The sequence below is a fragment of the Frankliniella occidentalis genome, unplaced genomic scaffold, assembly GCF_000697945.3.
Source record: "Frankliniella occidentalis isolate FOCC.00 unplaced genomic scaffold, Focc_3.1 Scaffold25, whole genome shotgun sequence".
Classification (NCBI taxonomy): Eukaryota; Metazoa; Arthropoda; class Insecta; order Thysanoptera; family Thripidae; genus Frankliniella; species Frankliniella occidentalis.
The window spans coordinates 1866436-1887458 of NW_026267155.1; the positions used below are offsets into that span (position 1 = coordinate 1866436).

Sequence of the window (21023 nt, forward strand, 5' to 3'; positions counted from 1 at the left end):
TTTTGGCGTGGCGAGAGTAGCTGTCGGCCAGCGCCGACCCGCGCGGACCCCGCACAGGTGACTTCGGCACTGTTCGGATGTCCGGCCGGTGACTGCCTCCGCCACGCCAAGCCACAGCACCGCATCTCACCGCCCATGACTGTCGCTCTCTCTCGCACACCTCAGGCAGCGGGCGGAGCCCGCCCGCCCATCGCAGATCTCTGGCGCGAGGGCGGACCCGGGACCCGGCGCACACCCTCACCACACCACCCTCCTGCACCTGACGGCTGACGTGCCGTGACACTTCGCCGCCCAGCAGGTAGGCAGCCAATCGTGCTCCGGCAGGGAAGACCAGCACGCGCACGGCCGAGGGCACTCTCTGACTCCTCCTCTCGACTCTCCTCGGTCGTGGCACTCTGGGACTCTCCCTCGACTCTCCTTGTGGGGCACTCTGGGACTCTCCCTTGACTCTCCTCGTGGAGCACTCTGGGACTCTCCCTCGACTCTCCTAGACCAATGCACTCTAGTCTAGATAAACCGCCTCGACCAGCGCACCCAGTGACTCTCCTACGACGCCGCCCTCGACTAGCCTCGACCCGCGCTCTCTGTGACTCTCCTTGATCGGAGCACTCTGCGACTCTCCTCGCGACTCTCCTCGGCCGATTCACTTTTAGCCTAGATAAACGCCCACAACACACCGCACCACAAATGCTGCAGTGACATCAGAGTAACGCGTAACGCTTACTACCAAACGCTATTGAGCACCGGGAAAAGAAGAGTGGGGGCGGGTGGAGGCGGGAGGGAGCGAGAGCTGTGAAATCTCTTATCAAACCACGGGATGAAAAGGAAGAGGAGGGGGAGAGGGGAGAGTAGCGCAGCAGGGGTTGAGGATGCATTAGGCCCTTGTATCTTATCTGTAGCTTCATGGGAGCCGTGGAGTCGCAGCCTCCAACCACACGGTCGTATCGGGAATGGGAAGGAGGATTGCGGGGAGAGGGGGAGAGGGGGAGAGGTGAGGGCAGGGCGCACTTGCACGACATACAGGCCCTCCCTCACAAAGTAGACAATGTTCTCACAATGGCACCGACACGGCATATCGCCAGCAGACGATGACAAAGTTTAATAACAATATTATAAATATAAATGTAAGTGCGAAACCTTGTTGAAGTTGAACAGACCCTAACGTGAAAGGGGGATGTTGGCTTGATGTCGCCCCGATAGTTTCGCTCGCGCGCCACGCGATGCCACGCCACGCAACGTGACGGACGCGCACGCCAGAGAGAGAGAGAGAGAAACGTCGATGGACGCGGTGACATAGCGATGTGCCCCGATACAAAACCGTACCGAATATATAACGTCCCCTTCTATAAAGTTCAAGGTCACGGCGCTGTGGTGAGCGTGAGGTCACATCTTTTGGACCGAGCGTGCTGAAAATTTCCCGAAATGTGTTCTCTGCAGCGAACGATTTATTCGCAGGTGGTCCCTTTGGCAAGTCAGTATCCTTCCGACAGTCCGAGATGGGGGTAGTTTTCAGCCTAGGTCCAAAGTCCAAAGCTAGGGCACCGGACTGCACTAAGCATAAATTCATTTGCCTTTACATGCTGCAAAATTTGAATCATTTCGATCCGTTGTTTGGTTTGTAAAAATCTGTCAGTGTGAGCGCTTGCCTTGCTGCGCGGCGCGCGGCGCCTGTCGTGACGCCCGTGGGCCGCGAGCTTGGCATGCCTGCCGGCTGGGTTGCCTACGCTGGAGGTACAGTACAATACCTCGCGTGCAAGGCGTTTTCGTTGACTCCTGCCCTGCGACAGAGAGGCGGCCGCTGAGTAGTACATCAGGAGGTGGCCACTGCGGGGCGCACTGCTCGTTCAAATGGAAAATTATTAGCCTTTTGAATTGATTTTGCATTTCCGGAAAGCTTGTGACGTTCTGTGCCCTGTTTTCTTCCTGACCGTCTTTCTACTAAAATTTACCTCATTGCATGTGGCAGGTGGAAGCTACAGGAAGCGAGACCGGAGATTTGCGCGGCAAGAAAAAAATTGCACCGCCCTGAAGTTTCGGCCATATAAGTTTGCAAAGTAGATGATTCGTCGATGATCCGAAGTTCATGAATAGGTGAGGAATTCATCACCGTCAAAGCTCGTGCGAGTTCGTTTTTAAGCCGAGCCCCATATACCAGGTGGCCGATTCACGCCGAGCACTTTCGTAGTTATGCTGTACCGCATGCACGCGTGCGGGTGGGTTGCCTACTCGCACGGAGCCCCAAGGAGCCGTGGGTGGGCAGCGGGCATATAGGCAAACCCGCCCGCACTCGTGCATGCGGTACAGTATAACTACGAAAGTGCGCGGCTCGCATCAGCCACCTGGTATTCCTGCCCTGCTCCGAGAGCAGCGCGCGGGTGGCGGGTACGTGTCACCCGTCGCTCGGCCCGCAGCCGGTTACCGGTAGCTACCCGGTCGACACGCCACCGCGGCCGAACTGTACCCACCACCACCACCACCAGCAGCAGCAGCAGCAGCAGCAGCAAGGCCTTGAGGAGGGCGGCGGAGGGCTGATCGACCCGGGCCGAGCCGACCCGCCGCGAGTGCCTCGCCGCCGCCGCCGCCGCCGGCCCCGGTGTTGCGTGACCGGGACGGGGTAGTCGGCAATTACCATCTCCGAGCCCAAAATGTTCCACCAGGCAGGCCGCGGCGGGCGGAACAAAGCAGACCGAATAACGTTGCATGCACACAGATAAACCCGCTGCAAGGGAGGCCGGCGAGAGGGGAAGGCCAGGCCGGCGCCGCGGGATCGAACCCCTCCGCGCGGCGGCGGCACTCAGCGGCAGCTCGCGACTCCCCCGCGGCCGCCGGCGGCATGCCTCAAAGAGCACTCCACCATAAATGAGGTATTTTATCGGAATAAAGAAGATCAGGAAGGAGATAGACCATCACAAGCCTTAAATTGTTTTTCAGAAATCGTGTGCAAAAACAATTGAAAAACAGACAATTGCCGAAAAATAATCGAAGCCTTGAGATGTTCTGGCATGTTCTGCCTGATTCTTCTTCATTCCAGTAAAATACCTCATTCAAGCCTGTACACCCATTATTTTATGGGGGTTTCCCACTTGTTTTTCTTGATTTCCCTCCAGTTTTTCTTGACTTTTCTGATTTTTTCTTCTGATTGTTGGGTGGGAATAAGTACTCCTCCGAAAGACTCGGACAGGCGGGGCAGGCACACTGACACTATGGCCGCGCTGCTCTCCGCGAGCGCGAAAATAAAGCAAGCCACCGCACAGTGGCGTGGAGGTGGTGAGTTGGATAAGCTGGCAGAGCGTTCGGCGTTTTGTGACCCGCCGATGAACAAAATCCCGCAAAAACGCGCCTGCTAGTGAGATGTGACGACGCCTAGTTTGGCTCCACTGGTGGAGAGTTATAATACTTGGGATGGTTTTTGTTTTCGCGCACCCCGACGTTTTAAGTTTTGGCTGCGGCGGCGCTCCTTCGTTACCAGTAGAAGTGGGCGAGGTTGGCATCCCTTGCGGCGGCTAGCAGACGACGCCGAGCGCCCCTGACACTTCCCTAGTCGTGTCCGGCCGGGCGCGGGCTTCAGCGGGCCGAGGAGGTGGGCCGAGTGACCAGCGCACTGACCACGCGGCAAAGCGGCAAGCGCGCTCGCCTCGCCCCCGCCCCGCCATGCCCCGCACCGCGGCCGCGGTCCCCGGCTCGGCGGGCGCAGCGCCAACTGTCGGCAGGCTGCAGGCCAGGACGTCGAAGTGACAACAAAAAGACAACAAACAATAACCAAACGAAAGAATGCGTGGTCAATTAATTATTTTCACTATATAATTTTTGCAAGTAGTCTTGCCTAAAAATTCTGCAGTGCCACTGCATTTACCGACTGTCGCACAATGGAGATGCAATTTTCGCGTATGATAACGAATTTCACTGTCACGTTCGCCGTCAACACCTGCTCCTGCAGCACCTCTAGGAGTGCACTAGGCCGGCCGTGGCGGTCACCCGCCGACGCCGCGCCCCTGGCGGCGCCCTCTGTCGGCGCCGGGCGCGGGACTCGCGGGGTCGCGGGCGCGGTGCTCGTAGTGCGCGCCGCGGCGGCCAGGGAGCGCCACCGGCCCCGGTGTCCCGCGGCCCGTGGGGTCAGGCGGGACAGCGACGTTTTGAAAAATAACGCCGTTCGCGAAACAAAACTAGGTACTAGATTTTCTCTCCGATCGGAGTTCCTCGTTCCGAAAACTGTGATATTTATTGTATTGAAGTCGACGACGTGCATAGCGTTTATTGCGTCGTATTCCGCGTACTTTCAAATGAAAAGAGATTCGTAAAATATGAGGAAGGGAGGCTACTCGTTCCATTCGGCGAGTGCATAAGTACGAAAACTATGAGAGATTTGTTGTTCTTCTTCTTTTTTTTTAGTCCCGTGCGGTGGGGAATCCCCGCGTCAACGCCCCATGGTCCGCGGCGCCCAGCGCGGCAGAGGAGGTGGCCGCTGCCGTCCGCTCGCGGCACCGCGAGCACCGCGCGCGGCCTCTCACCCGCCGCCCGCCGCCGCCGCGCCCCCTCCTCTCGGGCTCCGCTCACTTCCGCGCCCACCCGCGCCACCCACACCGCCGCCCACACCGCGCCGCCGTCCCGCGCCCGGCTCCCGGCCAGGAGCAGGAGAACGCGAGCAGGACGTTATGGGAAGTGGTGGACTCCGGCTGCAACCGCACACAACGGACCGGCGCCTCACAGTTTAAATAAAAGACTTGCAGCGGTGGCGGTCAGAGCGCCGGGAAGCCCACACAAGCGCAAGCGCGGCCGGACCTTTCGTCGAACGATTGTAACCTCTGGCTGCATCCGCCAAATTGCCCCGTCACGTCACATGGGGAGAACAGGACTAGTGGCTTGCGGTGGTCCCGCGGCCAATTATCATTTGCAGAACTCATTTATCCACTAAGTCTAAGAAAAAAATTAAAAAAATATTTTGAAAATAAAAAAAATGTTGTTGCACCCCACATGCGTTTTATACGGTACCATCATTACTATACGCACTACACACACAGTTGACATCACTTACTTTGGGATCCTAGGCCCTCTTTCCGACCCGACAAGGACGCATTGGTCGTTCGCACACGGTTCCGCAAGGTGAGAAAGTTAGTGAGGATATGACGATGGCGATCTCGCCTTCATTTGCGGGCAGACTACGTAAATCCGTGTCGAGAGGTTTATTTTGATCGCGATCGAGAGCATTGGGAAGGGTATTTGTTTTGACATATCATTCTGGTAGATAAGTGAAATCCGAACCGAATCTTGCCCGCTCATGCTTACTGACGACACGTTATAATCTGTGATAAGACATCTCCAATCAAAATGGACGAGGTATTAAGTCTTGAGATCGGTTCGTCTTCTTACTCTCACACTTGATGCCAACAAGTGTGACATGTCGTTTGCCTCAGTAGCCGACATGGGCCTGGGGCTGCAGTGGTGGCACGACGAGGGGCGAAAGTGCCACACGCCGTCCGTGTCGCCTGAATGTCATGTCACTTCTCTAGGTCGTTTCTATTCGAGTTCATTCAATAATTGCATCCAGGGACGGTGTGGTGGTTGGTGGTGGTGGTGGTTCAGGGACCCCTCCTGACTGGCGGGCCCGGTCGGAGGTCAAAGGCCCCCTCGAGCCTACCGGCTGCGCTGAGGTGACGGCACCGGCACCGCCACCGCCACCGGCACACTCACGGGTCACCGGGACAGTACAGTCCCGCCGAAGCGCGGACTTTCCGGTGCGCCTCGAAGTTCGCGACCTCCCCGCAGTGCCGCGGTGTCCGGCGCACTGCAGTTTGAGTATCCCGCCGGCGCGGCGAGCCTAGGTCCGGCGTCGTTCATCAGCAGGCAAAGGCAAAGGTGCACCACATCCCGGACCAAGCCCGCACTCCCCACCACGAAGCAGGTCCTGCATCCTGGTGCGGTTCGCGCTACTCGATTGTGCCATCAGCAGACGTGTGTGTCCGCGGATGCGTTGACGGCGACGATGGTCTGCCCGGCGGGGCCCGCTGGCCGCTATCCTCGGCCATCGTCGCCCTCCTCCTCCTCCCCCTCCTTCTCCTCCCCCCCATCCGCGATCTGCGCCCGTTTATCCCGTGCACCCCGGCTCTGCGGGCGCACAGTGCACTATCACGCCTCGCTCCGCCCGCGTCGCCGTCGTCGGTGGCAGTCACAGCGCGGAGCTCCCGCTCATCCAAAGGGTTCAACAACCACTGACCCGCTCGTCCAAGGGTTCGGCCATATACTGACCCACTGACCTGTTTGGACGAATATCGGACACGGACACAACCCGCTGTCAAACGACAACTGAGAAAGGTGAGCGCTGCATCCAAAAGTATCTGTTAATTGTCCTCAAAAGAAGAATATAGACCTCCGATCAGAAGGATACCGCGGACGCTTCTAATTTTCAGGGACAAACACTTTATTGTAATCCAAATTTATCATTTTGGCCACGGTAGTCGATATCTATGGATTCTCCGCATCGACTACCGTCGAAAAAATTTCAAATATGTTTGATTACAGTAGTACAAAAGTGGTCGCAATGGAAAGATTTTTTGAAATTCTCGGGGCGACTGTACACGGCTGCTTTGGAGAAAATGTCTATGGTATTTTGAATCACGTTGTTCCATTGAATACTAGAACAAATACATTTTTGATTCAAGAAATAATCATCTTGGTTTAATTACATATTTTTTTTAGTGTGTGTGCGTAAGGACTACGAGGCTAGAACGATAAGAAACTGTCAGAATACACGATAAGTCGATACGCGATTGCCATTTTTTTGTCATCGAGCATAACACTTCGCTGGGGGATTAATTGATGTCAGGATCGGATCAATAGGCATCGCAGTAACTGCTTCAATTTTAACGTCATATCAGTCATAGTGTGGCCGACTGGAGTCGAGGCGCGAACCGTTTTGCCACTGCATATTATATTTGTCCCGCTATAATTAATTGAGAAAACTAAAGTAAAGCCACGGGTATCACTGCTCGTGTGTTATCTTCGCGCGATACGGGACGTGCTGTGCGCACACCGCTAGTAAACAAACCCTCAAAACCCTAAAGTGTGTCAGAGGATCATCGTCGTCCTCCTGTACGCCAGGGAGCTGGCCGTCAACACAGTCAACCACGCGCGCGCGCCAGCCCGGGGCCCCGGGGCCCCAGCCGCCGCAGGGTCGGGCCTGAACACTAAAACGGTTATCGTCGGGGTCGACAACGTCTAGGGCGCGGTTATCTCTAGAGATGTGACAGGCCACATAATTATCATAAAAATAAAATGGCAAAGAAAATATTTACCACAAGTAATACTGTAATAACATGTACAGTACAGATTATTGCGAGGATTATTGTCTATGTTTAAAAAGAAACTGGTGTTATTTCTGGCTGCGTAGCTCCAGCTATTTTTTCACTGCAGCAAAAATTTTGTAGAAAGAAAATAGGTGCACAGGAAATTTATTCATAGCTCTCAAATTTATAAAACATCTCAAAAATCGACTTTGAAAGCAGATGATGCAAATTTGAAAGGAAAGTTCGTGTTCTAGTTCTTTAGTATTTTTTTTATTTTTTTCAATCCGGTGGTCTGGCGGTGTAGAGGAGGGGGGGGGGAGCAGTGATATTATTGGCTAGTATCGAGACATCGGGACACGGGGCAGCGACAGCGGACCGGCGACAAACTCGGCCCCCATTGGACTATTATTTACTTCTGTTTGTGCCTCTCCACTCCTGGTCTCTTGGCTCCTGCAGAATGATACTGGACGTGCGGGACGTGGACGAGCTGCTGGCGGGCTGTCCGGCGCGCCCCGCCGGGACGCGGTGCGTCGGGCTGGAGGTGCAGGGCGAGAGCGCGGCGGGCGAGAACTACGGCAGCACCTTCCTCATCGTCAACGCCCTCTTCCAGGACGGCAAGGGCGTCACGACCAAGGTGCCCGCCGTGTGCAAGCGGCTGCCGCCCACCGAGTACCTGCGCTCCGTCTTCAACGTCAACGTGTCCCACCCCAAGGAGGTAAGGACGAGGGCCTTGAAGCCGCACTGCGTGAGGGTGGGGCCGGCGGCGGTGGCGCTCGGAGCTGTGCGGTCGAGTTTCGCGCTCACGTCACACGTCACCTCGGATACCGCACGGGTCGCGGACACTCGGCCCCTCGGCCGCACAGGAGGGGCTTCCAGGCATTCCGTCCCGTTCCAGGTCAACTTCTACCGGCTGCTGGTGCCCGCGCTGGAGGCGCTACAGGCCGAGCTCCGCGTGCCCGAGGCCGAGCGCATCCGCTGCTTCCCCCGCCTGTTCGGCGCGCGCAACGGTGGCGGCAAGGACCCCGACGTCGTGGACGACGACGCCATCCTGGTGCTCGAGGACCTCTGCGCGGCCGGCTACCGCTCCGGTGACCGCAACACTGGGATGGACCTGGACCACTGCAGGCTGGCGGTTAGTCAGCGAAACATTAATCGATACGAGTAGATCAAAGTTTACTACTCCTCATAGCGTTTTTGTTATGTGACTTGAACGTCAAAGTGAGCTGGGCCGTTCCCGTTTATTTTGCTCGGTTTTGCCGCACAGACCCCGGACAATTTCGTCGCAGATATATACTGCACCGCATGCAGGCGTGTGGACGCGTTGCCTACTCGCGAGGGGCCAGAAGGCGCCGCGCCGTGGCGGGAGAGGGTAGAGGTATGCAAGCCCGCCCGCGCTCGGCTGCATGCGGCGCCCCGTATGGCCTGTTAAAGCATAATTTTGTCATATTTTCGTCATTTATGATATGACAAACCAATCACAACCCAATGACCATGGAAACGCAAAATAACGACGAAAAAAATGACGAAATAATTTCGTGTGAGTCGATTCGGCTTTGTCATTATGACGCGTTTGTTTCATCATTTATTTGTGCTGAAATCGGTCAATTTCACGACAAATTAATGACGAATTAATCTCGTAACAATGACAAGACTTCAAGCGGCACGAAAAAACGATTCCCGCTTCTCGACTAGAGGTGGAATCGAACCACGAACTTCACTCACGCCAGGCGCCAGTCCGGCACTGTATCCACCAGGCCACGGAGGAGACGAGCGGGATGAGGTCGCTCCGAGCAGAGAGGTTCCGCTTGTCGCACCTGTGCTGCTGCCGCCACTCGCCGCTCTAGAACAACGGCTGGTCTGGCGACTTCGCATCTCGCACGTCTCCTCCGTGGCCTGGTGGATACAGTGCCGGCCTGGCGTGAGTGAAGTTCGTGGTTCGATTCCACCTTCAGTCGAGCAGCGGGAATCGTTTTTTCGTGCCGCTTGAAGTCTTTGTCATTGTTTCGAGATTAATTCGTCATTAATTTGTCGTGAAATTGACCGATTTCAGCACAAATAAATGACGAAACAAACGCGTCATAATGACAAAGCCGAATCGACTCACACGAATTTATTTCGTCATTTTTTTCGTCGTTATTTTGCGTTTCCATGGTCATTGGTTTGTGATTGGTTTGTCATATCATAAATGACGAAAATATGACAAAATTATGCTTTAACAGGCCATACGGGTCACAGTGTAACTGCGAAATTGTCCCGGCTGTGGTGCGGAGCCACCCTGTAGTAACAGGAGCTGGCACAGCGAGCGCCTGGCAGGTAGGCAACTGTCGCGCGCACGTGCCCGGCGGGTCAGCCTAGCCAAAGGGGTAATTTTGTTTACCAAGAAGAAACAGTGTACTCTCCAAAACGAATCCTAAAAGAATCAGGAAAAAATCAAATAAAATTCAACTACTAAAATCGGGAAACAATCGGGAAAAGTTTTAAAAGTTCAAAGAAAAAAATCATCAAAATAAGGAAAAACCTGAAAAAAAAAAATTAGCGTTTGCTTGAATAAAAGCGTGAAGTACCCCTCTGCCTCGTCCTCGTACACTGCAAACTTATTTGGTCCTTCCCCCGCCAGCTGCGCGAGCTCGCCCACCTCCACGCGCTGGGCATCGTCATGCGGCGCCTGCGCCCCGAGGTGTTCTCCGGCCGGGCCTTCCAGGCGACGTGCGCCCACTTCATGCACGACAGGATGGACGTGTACAAGGAGGAGACGAGCAACTTCGAGAACAACTCCGTGGAGCTGGTGCTGCAGGAGGTGCCCGAGGTGCTGACCCTGCTGGACGAGGACGCGCTGCGCAAGGGCGTCGCCACGCTCTCGAGCAGGGACACCTCGACCCGGAAGGAGCCCTTCTACACCGTGGTGCACAACGACTTCTGGGTCAACAACATGATGTTCGCGTACGACGACGCGAGCGGCCGGCCCGACCGCCTCAAGATGGTCGACTTCCAGCTCACCGAGATCGGCTCGCCGGTGCGGGACCTGCTCTTCTTCATCTACTCCAGCGCCGACTCGGACGCGCTGGCGCGCGCCGACGACCTGGTGAGGGAGTACCACGCCGAGCTGGAGCGCTACGCCCGACTCCACGGCCTGGACGGCGACGACCTGGGCTGGAGCGCGTTCGAGCGGGAGCTCGAGGCAGAGGCGCCCGACGTGCTGGGCCAGCTCATGCTCATGACGAGCATCATCCGAGCTCAGACCAAGATCGAGAAGACCGACACCAACTCGGACGACGCCTTCGCCAAGGGGCTCGGCGTGAGCGCGTCCGCCAAGACGCGCTACATGGAGATCGTCAGGGACTTCGTGAAGAAGGGCTGGGTCCGCTGAGGAGGCACCAATCGCTGCGATATCGAATCAATGTCGAGACTGATATCAGATTTGAGAAATACGTCGATTTCGGGACCATGTTCAAGATTGATTCGACATTGTTTTGACATCGTTTTGATATCACCGTTCTTCACTAGGGAGTTGGCTTGCGGCCTTACAACTTGTTTCGGGCGATTTGCGCCGACTCGGTCGTGGATTCTTATGGCCAAAATTTCAAATATTGACCAGGCCGTGAAGAGGTTGTTGCTGGAAAGAATTTGAATTTGGCGATCTTTGAGCGACTGTACGAATAACCGCTTAGGATAAAACGTATGAATATCAATTCGATGCCCTTTGCGGATCTGACCGCTGCAACCAATGTTGGTAACTGTCTTTGACAATACATCCGACTTTTGCATTTGTATTTCCATCATGAATTGTAATATTGTTATTGTTATAAAAAATAAAGAAAATTTTAAAAAAAATTAAAATTATTTTCGTCGAAGAGAATACTCCACCTAATTAAATACATTATTCGACGCTGCACCGCAGCATGAATAGCACACTTTTGAAACCTCCCGCCAGAATAGACGGGCAGCCGGGCCGGAAACGGTGGGTCGGCCTGCTACCTCTGGCGCTACCATTTATTGCCGCTAGGCGCGCTGCTGTACTATTTTTGTTATGGGAAGAGGCGAAGAGGTTCAAAATGATAAACTACCAACATCGAATTGACTTTTAAACGACCGTAGCCCTAATGGTTTATGTTACAAGCTGAAACATCATTATCGTTTTTCTGAAAGTTGTTTCACTGTCGTAAAGAGTGAATTTCAGGCTGCATAGGTTTTGATTTGGGAGTTTTAAGTAACATTGCAGGAGAAGGTAACCTGACTTCAAGCACAAATGTGTCACTTGGACGTTTATTCTTGAAGTGTCAATTAATTTTTATGTTTCTTTATTCTAAGTGTAATGCCACGTAAAGCCCGGAGACGTTTTTTTCGTCCACCTAGGAGACGGAAAGGTATAGAGGTTAAAGTAGATAATACTATACCTCCAGTCGAACCTGTGAGTGAAATGGATTGAACAATTAATGTTTGTTATGTTTATTGTGATCTTTTATTTAAATATTCTCTCTTTAGACTGATGTGGAGCCTTCTAAAAATGAGTCAAAAACTGTTGATTGTAACTCTCCACACCCAGAGAACAGATCTGCCTTGAATAAATTGTGTGATACACTTCCAACTCCAAGTAAGTTGCGTACTGCGAACCTGCGTGGCAATCCTCAATGGATGGTTGCAACAAAAGGGCAAGCACATCAATTTCCTGAAAAATCTAATGCTTGCTTACTTTCAGAATCTTTATCAAGGCGTAAACAAGACCTGACTCCTAGAACATTTTTTAAAAATACTGTTTGTGATAAGACCATTAACTCCCCAAGATTAGAAGCGGTACAAAATCTAAATTTGGCCTCAGAAAGAATTTCTGGAAATAATGCTGTTGGTGACCACTCTTATTTCACCCAAAGTTCAGAAACAGTACAAAATCAAAACTTGAGTATAGATCTACCATCAGAAAACAACTCAACCTCCTTGAAATTGTGTGGTTCACAGCCAAATCCAAGTATGTAACATGTCTTGTCAGAAATGGGCAACATCAGAGTAAATTCTTGTAAAAATTAACTTTTTTTTTTTAAATTGCAGAATCTTTATTACGGCACCAACAACAACCATCTCCCAGAGAACTGATTAAAAATACCATTACAGACACCACTACTCTTTCACCATGTTTGGAACAAAGTAAAAATTTTACTGCAGAAAGATTTGATGTAAGAGATGCCTCAGGATGTGCAGAGATTGCAGTGTCTGAGGTTTTTGCAGCTGTGCAGGCGATACCAGAAGAAGAAAGAATTTCGGATTCCCAGTCAATAATAACTGCACAACTTGATGAGACTCATACTCCTGTCAATGTCTTGACTGTAAGTAGAACAAACTTAAATCATAAATGAGAGTTTGGAATACAGTCTACAGCCAGTCTTACTTTTACAGATTGTACCTGAAACTAGTGTTATTCATAATTTAAAAAATGTAGTAGCTGAAGAAAATCAGAACTGTCATTTGAAAATACATCCTTTAGAAAACATTCTATTGGAAATCAGGACTGGGTCAGAGTTTCCTCACAACCCCTCTCGTGTAGAAGTGGTTGATAGAGCTACTTCCCCTATTAGAGTAAGTATTGAACAGTAATGAAACATTTAAGGTTTTGTATCTTCAAAAAGTTGTAAGGTAGTAGAAATAATAACCAATCATACTTTTCAATAGGAACCTTGGGAACTGAATCCCACTCCAACTGCACTCTGGCAGCAAGTACGACACTTTATTCAGTCCTCTATCCACTCACACTGGCAAACACACATTGACAATGACTGTTTTTATATGTTGATGTTGAGCAGGGGACTGAATAAGGTTGTACAGCGCTCCATTGTTGTCAATCAGGATGGAGAGCTCAGTGTTCTAGTTCATGGTAAAATAATACCTACAAACCATGCATTCTGGGAGAAAACTGCTCCATCACTGCCATCTCTCTCTACTGCAACACCATTTAAAATGAGTGCTCTAATATTAATTATCTACAAAGCACTCCGAGATTGGCAGACTTGTATGGGTGTCACAGATGAAAGTCTATGGTGCAACCATGCTAACAGTTTTTTGGAAGAAGGATTTCAAGAGTACAGATTTAAGAAGACTCTGAGATCAACTAACTGTCTATACCTAGTTCCAATAAACTCTATGCGTTGTTCAAAATGTACAATATTGAGATTAGGTCTTAAAAGAAAGTTGAAAATGAAAGGGGATATTCCACTGAACGATAATAAACTTGACAGATGGCTAAGTACACAGAAAGGCAAGAAAGAAAATGCAGAACCTCAAGAAAACTTTGTGAGTTACATTTGTTACTATTATTTTTATTGTTTGGTTACACTAGTTCTCTTACCAGGCACCTTAATTACCAAATTTTGTTCCACATGTACTCAATAGACTGATGTTGAGATGTCCGCCAACGAGTCAGAAACTGATGATTATATTTCGCAGTCATCTCCCAGTAAGTTGCTTATCAAATTTAATTCTTGTGTGTGATGAGCTAAGTAAAATAAGATTGTACAATACTTAATATTCTGTTTCTTTTCCTTTCATGACTTTTAGAATCTCTACTGAATGAAAGTCAAGATGAAACTGTCACTACTGAAAGTAATGCCCCAGAAAGTGATGACTCACCAAATGCCCTGTGGACGCAAGTGAAATATTTGGTCCAGCCCTCTATCCAGTCACACTGGCAGATAAATATTGAGAATGACACTTTTCACATGATAATGTTGAGCAAAAAAAGTAATAAGGTTGTGCAGCGCTCCATTATTGTCAATCTTGATGGAGAACTCAGTGTTCTAGTCCATGATCAGATGATACCACCAAACCATAGTTTCTGGGAGAAAACTCTTGCATCAATGCCATCCTTGTCTACAGCAACACCAAAGGAGATGACTGCTCTAATAGTATTGATATACCGAGAACTCCGGAATTGGCAGACCTGTGTTGGGATCACAGATGAAAAGTACTGGGTGGAGTACCCTAATAGTTTTTTGGAGGAAGGGTTTGAAGAGTACAGATTTGAAAAGACTTTGAGATCAACCAATTGCCTGTATCTTGTCACACGAAAACGTTGTGCTAAATGTTCTATGTTGTTGAATGGTATTACCACTAAAATTCTCAGAGAAAAGAAGCGCAAAGCGCGTCCATTAAGTGAAAATCCTGTGGTGCAGAAAAAGAGAAAGAAGAAAGAAAATACCACACCTCCAGAAGAGTGTGTAATGTAATAATGACCAATACAGCTGAGTTCCAAAAAGAAAGTAAGAATTGGAAACAAATCTCATACATTTATAAATTTTTTCACTTTGTGACAAACCAGCGTAGCTAGTATTTTCAGTATGAAACTTTAAAAAGAATTGTTTTAACTGTATTACCAATATTAATCTAGTGCACTTGTTTCAGAAATGTGATAGCTGGAAAATCTCAAATAGGACAAAGTACACAATTTTTCCCCCTTTCTTGTATCTTTTTTTTACAAGGTGATACTATTAAATAAGTGTATATACATATAAATCCGTGATAATATCTTCTTTCTTTTCCAATTTTTATTGATGCATGTTTTGTATCGATTCCTGTATCTACAGGAGGAAGCCTCATTAGTTAAATAAACTATTGTAAAGTACTTTGAGACTTGGTTTACATAAATTTTAGAACACACTACCTCTCAGTTTTTCTTTCTTTTTCTTTTTCAATTTTTTTTAATTTTTATAAAATACTGTTAAGGTAAAGCGGTCAGGCCCGGACCGTTCTGGGCTGACAGGGCCCGCCTTTGTAGTATACCCCACCGCGCTAATAGCAGCGGCGCCCGCCGCCTCCCCAACTGTAACGCGACGGCCACGACGCGGTGGTCGCGGCGACGTCAACATGACGCCCGCCCGCTCGACGCCGGCGTCAACGCGATGTTGATGTGATGTCGGCGACACGGAAATGACCCGCTCACATTGTAACGAGTCTAGTACATCCACTGCATCGTTCCATCAGTTTTGGGCCGCCCGCTGTCAGTCAAAGCTGCCATCATGTTGTCGCCCGCACTAAAATTTTTGCCTCGCACAGCGGCGCAGCTGGGGACTGCGAGAGACCGTCGCGACCGTTCTTTCTCGTTTTCTGATTCCAAATTCGCACAATTTGCTGTGCGCGCTCCATGGAGGCGCCTGCCGGGTAGGCAACCCCTCCCTCGTGGCACTCAGGAGTCGAGCGCGTGGCCTACCCCTCGGTACGCAGGGGCTCAGAGGGTGTCGTAGAGGCAGCTCTGCTGAGGGGGCTGGACGGGGACTCTTCCACTTCACAAAGGAGGAGGAGGAGGAGGAGATGAACTGAACGCTGAACACCCCTGTCCTCGCCTCTTCCGTCTCCACTCCCCTGGTGCGGAACTCTCCTCTCTTCCCGTTCCGCCCCGTTCACAGCTTGGGCGCCCTGCTGATGGAAATGGGAAATGTTTTGAGTCGGACTCGCTCGCTGTGTGTGTGTGTCCTTGCTCTGGTTGGTCCTGCGAGGCTCTGCTGCGTCCGCGCCGCATGCATGTGTGAGTGTGTGTTTGTATACGTGTGGTTCCCCCCCAGCGCTTTTCCATTACACGGTTTAGCGCCTGCCCATGCCTGCCCATGGCCCGCCCGTGGCCCCCATGGCCCCCCCATGGGAACTCAAGTGAACCGATCGCCCGCGACACAATGGCAAGCCGACAGCCAGGCGGCGCGGCGGCGGCGGCGGGCCAGCGCGGCAGGCCCGAGCGGGGCCAGGGGCGGGGCGGGCGGGGCGACACCGGGGAGGACAGCACACCCGAACGCCATCACGGCGCAGTCGGACGCGACAACTGAGCCGGGCAATGGGCGCCGGCGTGGTGCGGGTTTGCGAGTGCCGCGATCAAGTGCATCTGTATAGTGAGTGCGACCGCCGGTGAGCAGAGTGCTGCGCCTAATGTCAGCCGGACGGCGCCGCCGGTGACCTCGCGCGCCTGACCCGGGCGGGTGCCGCGCGCCGTCGCGCAGGCCACCATGACGATGCTCGCGGTGTTCGGCGCGCTGCGCGGGGTGGTGCGCACCAACGCGCCGGGCGAGGTGCACCTGTCGTCGGTGTGGTCCGCCCTGCACCACCGCCTCACCGCCATCCTGCTGCTGTTCCTCATGCTGCTCGTGTCCGCGCGCCAGTACCTGGGCGAGCCCGTGCAGTGCGTGCAGCAGAAGGACGACGCGGGCGTGCCCGAGAGCGTCATGAACACGTACTGCTTCATCGCCACCACGTACACGGTGGTGCGGCCGAGGCCGGCGGCGGCCGCGCCCGCCGCCTCGCCCTGGGGCCGGACGGGCACCGTCCGCGGCGCCCTGCACCCGGGCCTGCAGGGGCTCGTCCAGAACCTCGGGGACGACCCCGCCCTGGACGACCCCGCGCCGGGGGTGGCCGACGAGCAGGGCGCCTCCATCCGCCGGCACGCGTACTACCAGTGGGTGCCGCTGGTGCTGGGCATGCAGGCCGTGCTGTTCGCCGCGCCCTACATGTTCTGGACGCTGTGGGAGGGCGGTCTGGTGGCCGGCGCGCTGCGCGGCCTCCGTCTGCAGGAGGTGGTCGCCGCCGACAAGCGTCTCGGCCAGGTGCGCCTGCTCGCGAGGTGAGTACACCCCCACTGTCGCCAAACCGTGACAAGTTTAATGAAAATGACGCCATCCAAATGTTCATCAAAAACAACTACTTTCGGTGCCTCACCAAGTGCAAGTGCCTCACTCACAATGACATCCACATCCTCTACGATCCGGCAGGTACTTCCACGGCACTCTCAACAGCCACACGGTGTGGGCTGTGGGCTACTGGGCCGTCGAGGTGCTGAACCTGTGCAACGTGGTGCTCAACGCCCTCGCCCTGGACGCGCTGCTCGGGGGACGGTTCTTCAGCTACGGGATGCAGGTGCTGGCCGCCGCCCCCGCTGCCCCCGCCGCCCCCGCGCACCCGCAGCTGCTGGTGCCCCGCCGCCTGGACCCGTACCCGCACTGGGAGCCGGCCGCGGCGCTGCACCGGCCCGCCGACCCTCTGGACCACCCAGAGGACCCCGCCGACCCCATGGAGGCCGTGTTCCCGAAGCTCACCAAGTGCACCTTCTTCAAGTACGGCCCTTCAGGCTCCATCCAGCGGCACGACGCGCTCTGCGTCATGGCCTTGAACGTCGTCAACGAGAAGGTACCACAACCTTCGTGCTGTCCAGTACCCTTAAATAAGCAAAGCCAGTCCAAAAAAATCAATAGTTACAAAAATTACAGCGAAACTTTTCATTTTCAAAACAATTCTTTGAATGTAATTTATTTTTAATTTTTTACTGAAAACCTTTGCTCTGGACTTCTTAACACTGATTTACTCACTCTCACTGGTGCTCTTCGGCCAGGTGTTCGTGCTGCTCTGGGTCTGGTTCGCCATGCTCGCCGCCGCGTCGCTGCTCATCGTGGTGCGGACCTGCGCGGCCATGGCCGCCTACGCGTGCACCAGGAGGAGCGCGAGCAGGAACAGGTGCGCGCCAGCTGGGCCAGCTGGGGCCAGCTGCAGCCCACCGTGTATGCGTGAGTGTGTTACACTGCTCGCTGACACGACCGTCTTTGCCGCAGGCTGACGCTCTGGCTGTTCGGCCGGCTGCTGGGGCTGCCGCCGCTCTCCGTCGGCGTGTCCGAGACCCTCGCCGGCCACCTCAACGTCGGCGACTGGCTGTTCCTGCTGCTCCTGGCCAAGAACATGCCGCGCGTCGTGTACCGCAGCCTGGCCAACGAGATCGCCATCGTCCTTGGCCCAAACAGGGGGCCGACGGCTCCCCCAAACAAGGGCCCCGCCGAGGACGGAAAGGAGCTCGACCCTCTGGTCCCCCTGGTGGAGGTGACCACATGACGGCTGAGCTGGAAATTTCGATGCGCGGCGCGGCGCTCGGCAGCGCGACCCTGAACCAACTTCCTAGCCCCCTCCCTCCCTCCCTCCCCATTTTCCCCTCCCCTCCCCTCCCACGTCCCCACGTGGAGTTGCCAGACGTCTGCTGCGGACGCCTGTTGCTTTTGTTTTGATTTTGCAGAGTTATTCTTCGAGGCATATTTCACGTCGATGCTGGCCAGCTGGCCTCCCATGGACCGACCGTCGCGTCGGCACCAACACGCGGGTAACTCTTGGCTCTCTAGTCGCAGACTGTTTTGATCTCATATCTGCTGTTGGTGTGAGCTTTTTGCAGAAAGGTGGCGTTACCAAAGTTCAGTGCTAGTACATAACATTAACATTTATTTATAGGACTTGTTCCTCGATGTAAAATATGTACAAATAAAGGGAACTTGTAAAACTAAGTGTCAGTACAAATCACAGTAATTTCTTTCCGTCTACACACTTATCTTAGAAATGGATACAAATACACATAAAACAAAGGGGAGAACAAAAAGAGAACTGTGTGATTTCGTTATGTCCAGAAAGTCTGTGCAAGATACCCCTGATAGTTTAACTTTTCTATCCCTGGGACCAAACACCAATTTTAACCCATCCCTCTGGAATAGAAATACAATAAAAATAAATAAATACATGAACAACCCCCAAATTTCAATTCTCAGTCCCACTTCAAAAAAGAAACAAACAAACAAACAATGAAACTAACATTATTTCCGTAATTACATGTATAATGAAATCTCCTGCATATGACTGCGGACATGGCCAGCTCTCCACTCGGTATTTTTTTAATAACAGTATAAAATGTATCACACTTTGTAAGTCAGTGCTGTCAGATCACAGGGCGCTCTTCTCGCGTCGCCGTTCGATCATCACGCAAGTAACTCTCTAATTTCAGTAACGGTGTCAATTGGCTATTTACATTAAAACAACGTATTACCAAAACCACGGCGTACTCTCAACATTGAGACGTCAAAGTTGCGCCGTTTTGACCCTATTTCGCGTGTTACTCGCGCAATCGGGAACCCCCCGGGCGGCGGCACAACGCTCACCAGCAGCAATCCAAACCACTCGCATTGCTTCCTCTCCGAGGATCGCAAGAAGAGGGACGTGCGTGGGGACCTCGCCGCAGAGGGTGGGGGCGCCTAGCGGACGTACTTGTCGTCCATCGCCTTGGCGTCCATCTTGAGCACCTCCATGTTGAGGCGCGCGTACTCCTCCTGCATGACGGCCTGGGTGCGCTCCAGCACGGCGGGCAGGTCGTCGCGCGTCATGCCCTTCGTGGAGATGGCCGGCAGGATCTTGATGAGCACGGTACCTGGCGAGGGCGGGAAAGTCCGGGTGTTAAGGCGACACGAAGGAGATATATGAACGTCTTCAGATTAAATTAAACAAAGACATTGATCGGATGCCCGACGAAAACTTTTGTAAGCTCTCACAAAGAATGTGAATACGATACTTAAATGATTACGTCTCCCCAATGAAAATTGTCCTTCGTTTCGTCTCTAAGACGCGCACACAAAAATAACACAACCACGAGCTCTACTCACCGGCGTCGTATTTGCACTTGTCGTAGTCCAGGAAGTGGTACCTGGACACGACCACTGGCTGGATGGCCGTCTGCGAGGCGATGGCCACGTGGAAGGCGCCCTTCTTGAAGGGCAGCAGGGTGGTACCGCCGTGCCGCGTGCCCTCGGGGAACAGCAGCAGCCGGGTCTGTGCGAGGAATTTAGGAATTAGAATTTCTATTGACGATTTATACAAACGAAGGCGAGTGTTAGAAAGACAGATCGGTCGTGCATCGGCCGTCGTCAAACCCACACACGAGCATGAAACGTCGACCTACCCTCTCCTTTCGCACCCGGTCTCCCGTCGAGTTGATCGTCTTCTGGGACTTCTCCGGGTTGAGGCGGTCGATGAAGATGGTGCCCCAGAGCCAGGAGGCCAGGCCGAACGGCCACAGCCAGAAGATCTCCCGCTTGGCGATGACGGCGCAGCGCTCCATGACGACCCACAGCTCGGCGAGCACTGCAACACGAGGTCAAGGTCGAGCGAGCTTGCAGGTGAGGGTCTCCTCGTCGTGGGCGCGGGGGCGTCGGCGGCGCTGCCGGAGCGACCGCGGTCGTCCCCCGCCACCGCGCCCGCGGTGCCACACCCCTCTCCCCCCTCCCCCGCCAGTCGGTGCAATATTCAGCGACGCGACAAACCGGTTCCCGCTGCCCTCCAACAGCGGATGCTCTTGTATTTTTCAAAACTTTCGCGGGGCGGAAGAGGGAGCAGAAAAGACGAGGGAGCGGACAGCCGGTGGCCATCCCCCAGTGGGGGTGGGGGTGGGGGGTGAATGCCCCAGAGGGGCTGACCTCACTCCCGGGAGGGCCGCGTCCGGCCTCGCGGGGGCGGACCGGGGGCTGCACCGATAAAGAAGACGATCACGGGGCTGTCAGTCAGCACCATCAGATCGATGTCCAACCCCTCCCCTATCAATCATCATCAAACAATTGTATTGAGTGGATCACGCACGCGAACCTCTCGCCAACAAGAACTTACAACCGTACATGCTCCACGTTCCACTACCAGTTCTCCGCCTCTAAAAATAAAAAGATTAAAATGACAAAAAACTCTGTACCAGAGAAACCGCTGTTCTGTCTGAGATAAAGCAGCCCGTGCCAAAGCAGGGGCGACCAAAGTTCGCGACGGGAGCAGGCGGGGCGGGGCAGGGCGGGGCGGACACACCCAGGACAGAGTCCCCAATCAATAATCGCCTCTTCTTCAATATGAACGGGAGGACTATCGATTACAGGGCAATAGCGGGGCGCGCGGCGCAGCGAGGCGACCGACAACCCGACAACTAACTGCCCCTACCCCTGC

General features: G+C 53.2%; 4 protein-coding genes across 7 annotated transcripts in view; 3 read left to right on the forward strand and 1 right to left on the reverse strand.

Annotated features, from left to right (window-relative positions):
• Window positions 1-5445: 5445 nt before the first annotated feature.
• LOC113212881 (uncharacterized) lies at window positions 5446-11117 on the forward strand. Its single transcript, XM_026431730.2, has 4 exons — window positions 5446-6309; window positions 7737-7995; window positions 8176-8412; window positions 9898-11117. The coding sequence occupies exons 2-4, from the start codon at window positions 7738-7740 to the stop codon at window positions 10645-10647; spliced, it is 1245 nt and encodes a 414-aa protein (XP_026287515.2). The 5' UTR covers window positions 5446-6309; window position 7737; the 3' UTR covers window positions 10648-11117.
• Window positions 11118-11249: 132 nt separating this feature from the next.
• LOC113212882 (uncharacterized) lies at window positions 11250-14892 on the forward strand. 2 transcript variants are annotated; one of them, XM_026431732.2, is made up of 10 exons: window positions 11250-11505; window positions 11589-11688; window positions 11763-11871; window positions 11977-12243; window positions 12324-12598; window positions 12669-12848; window positions 12942-13559; window positions 13659-13722; window positions 13824-14524; window positions 14667-14892. In XM_026431732.2, the coding sequence occupies exons 2-9, from the start codon at window positions 11593-11595 to the stop codon at window positions 14489-14491; spliced, it is 2277 nt and encodes a 758-aa protein (XP_026287517.1). In that variant the 5' UTR covers window positions 11250-11505; window positions 11589-11592; the 3' UTR covers window positions 14492-14524; window positions 14667-14892. The 2 variants fall into 2 exon arrangements, with proteins under 2 accessions (XP_026287517.1, XP_026287516.1); XM_026431731.2 differs by having other exon boundaries at window positions 13824-14892.
• A 1119-nt stretch (window positions 14893-16011) lies between these two features.
• Window positions 16012-18562, forward strand: LOC113212878 (innexin inx2-like). Its single transcript, XM_026431727.2, has 4 exons — window positions 16012-16866; window positions 17015-17429; window positions 17632-17753; window positions 17849-18562. Exons 1-4 carry the CDS (start codon window positions 16256-16258, stop codon window positions 18120-18122), a joined length of 1422 nt encoding a protein of 473 aa, XP_026287512.1. The 5' UTR covers window positions 16012-16255; the 3' UTR covers window positions 18123-18562.
• Window positions 18481-21023, reverse strand: part of LOC113212879 (1-acyl-sn-glycerol-3-phosphate acyltransferase beta) — a 13249-nt gene continuing 10706 nt past the window's right edge. For all 3 annotated transcript variants that reach the window (XM_052265263.1, XM_052265264.1, XM_026431728.2), the window contains exons 4-6: window positions 20002-20183; window positions 19706-19871; window positions 18481-19473 (exon numbers count right to left, since the gene is read on the reverse strand). In XM_052265263.1, the coding sequence (XP_052121223.1) occupies window positions 19301-19473; window positions 19706-19871; window positions 20002-20183 (521 nt within the window). In that variant the 3' untranslated portion in view covers window positions 18481-19300. The remainder of the gene's footprint in view (window positions 19474-19705; window positions 19872-20001; window positions 20184-21023) is intronic.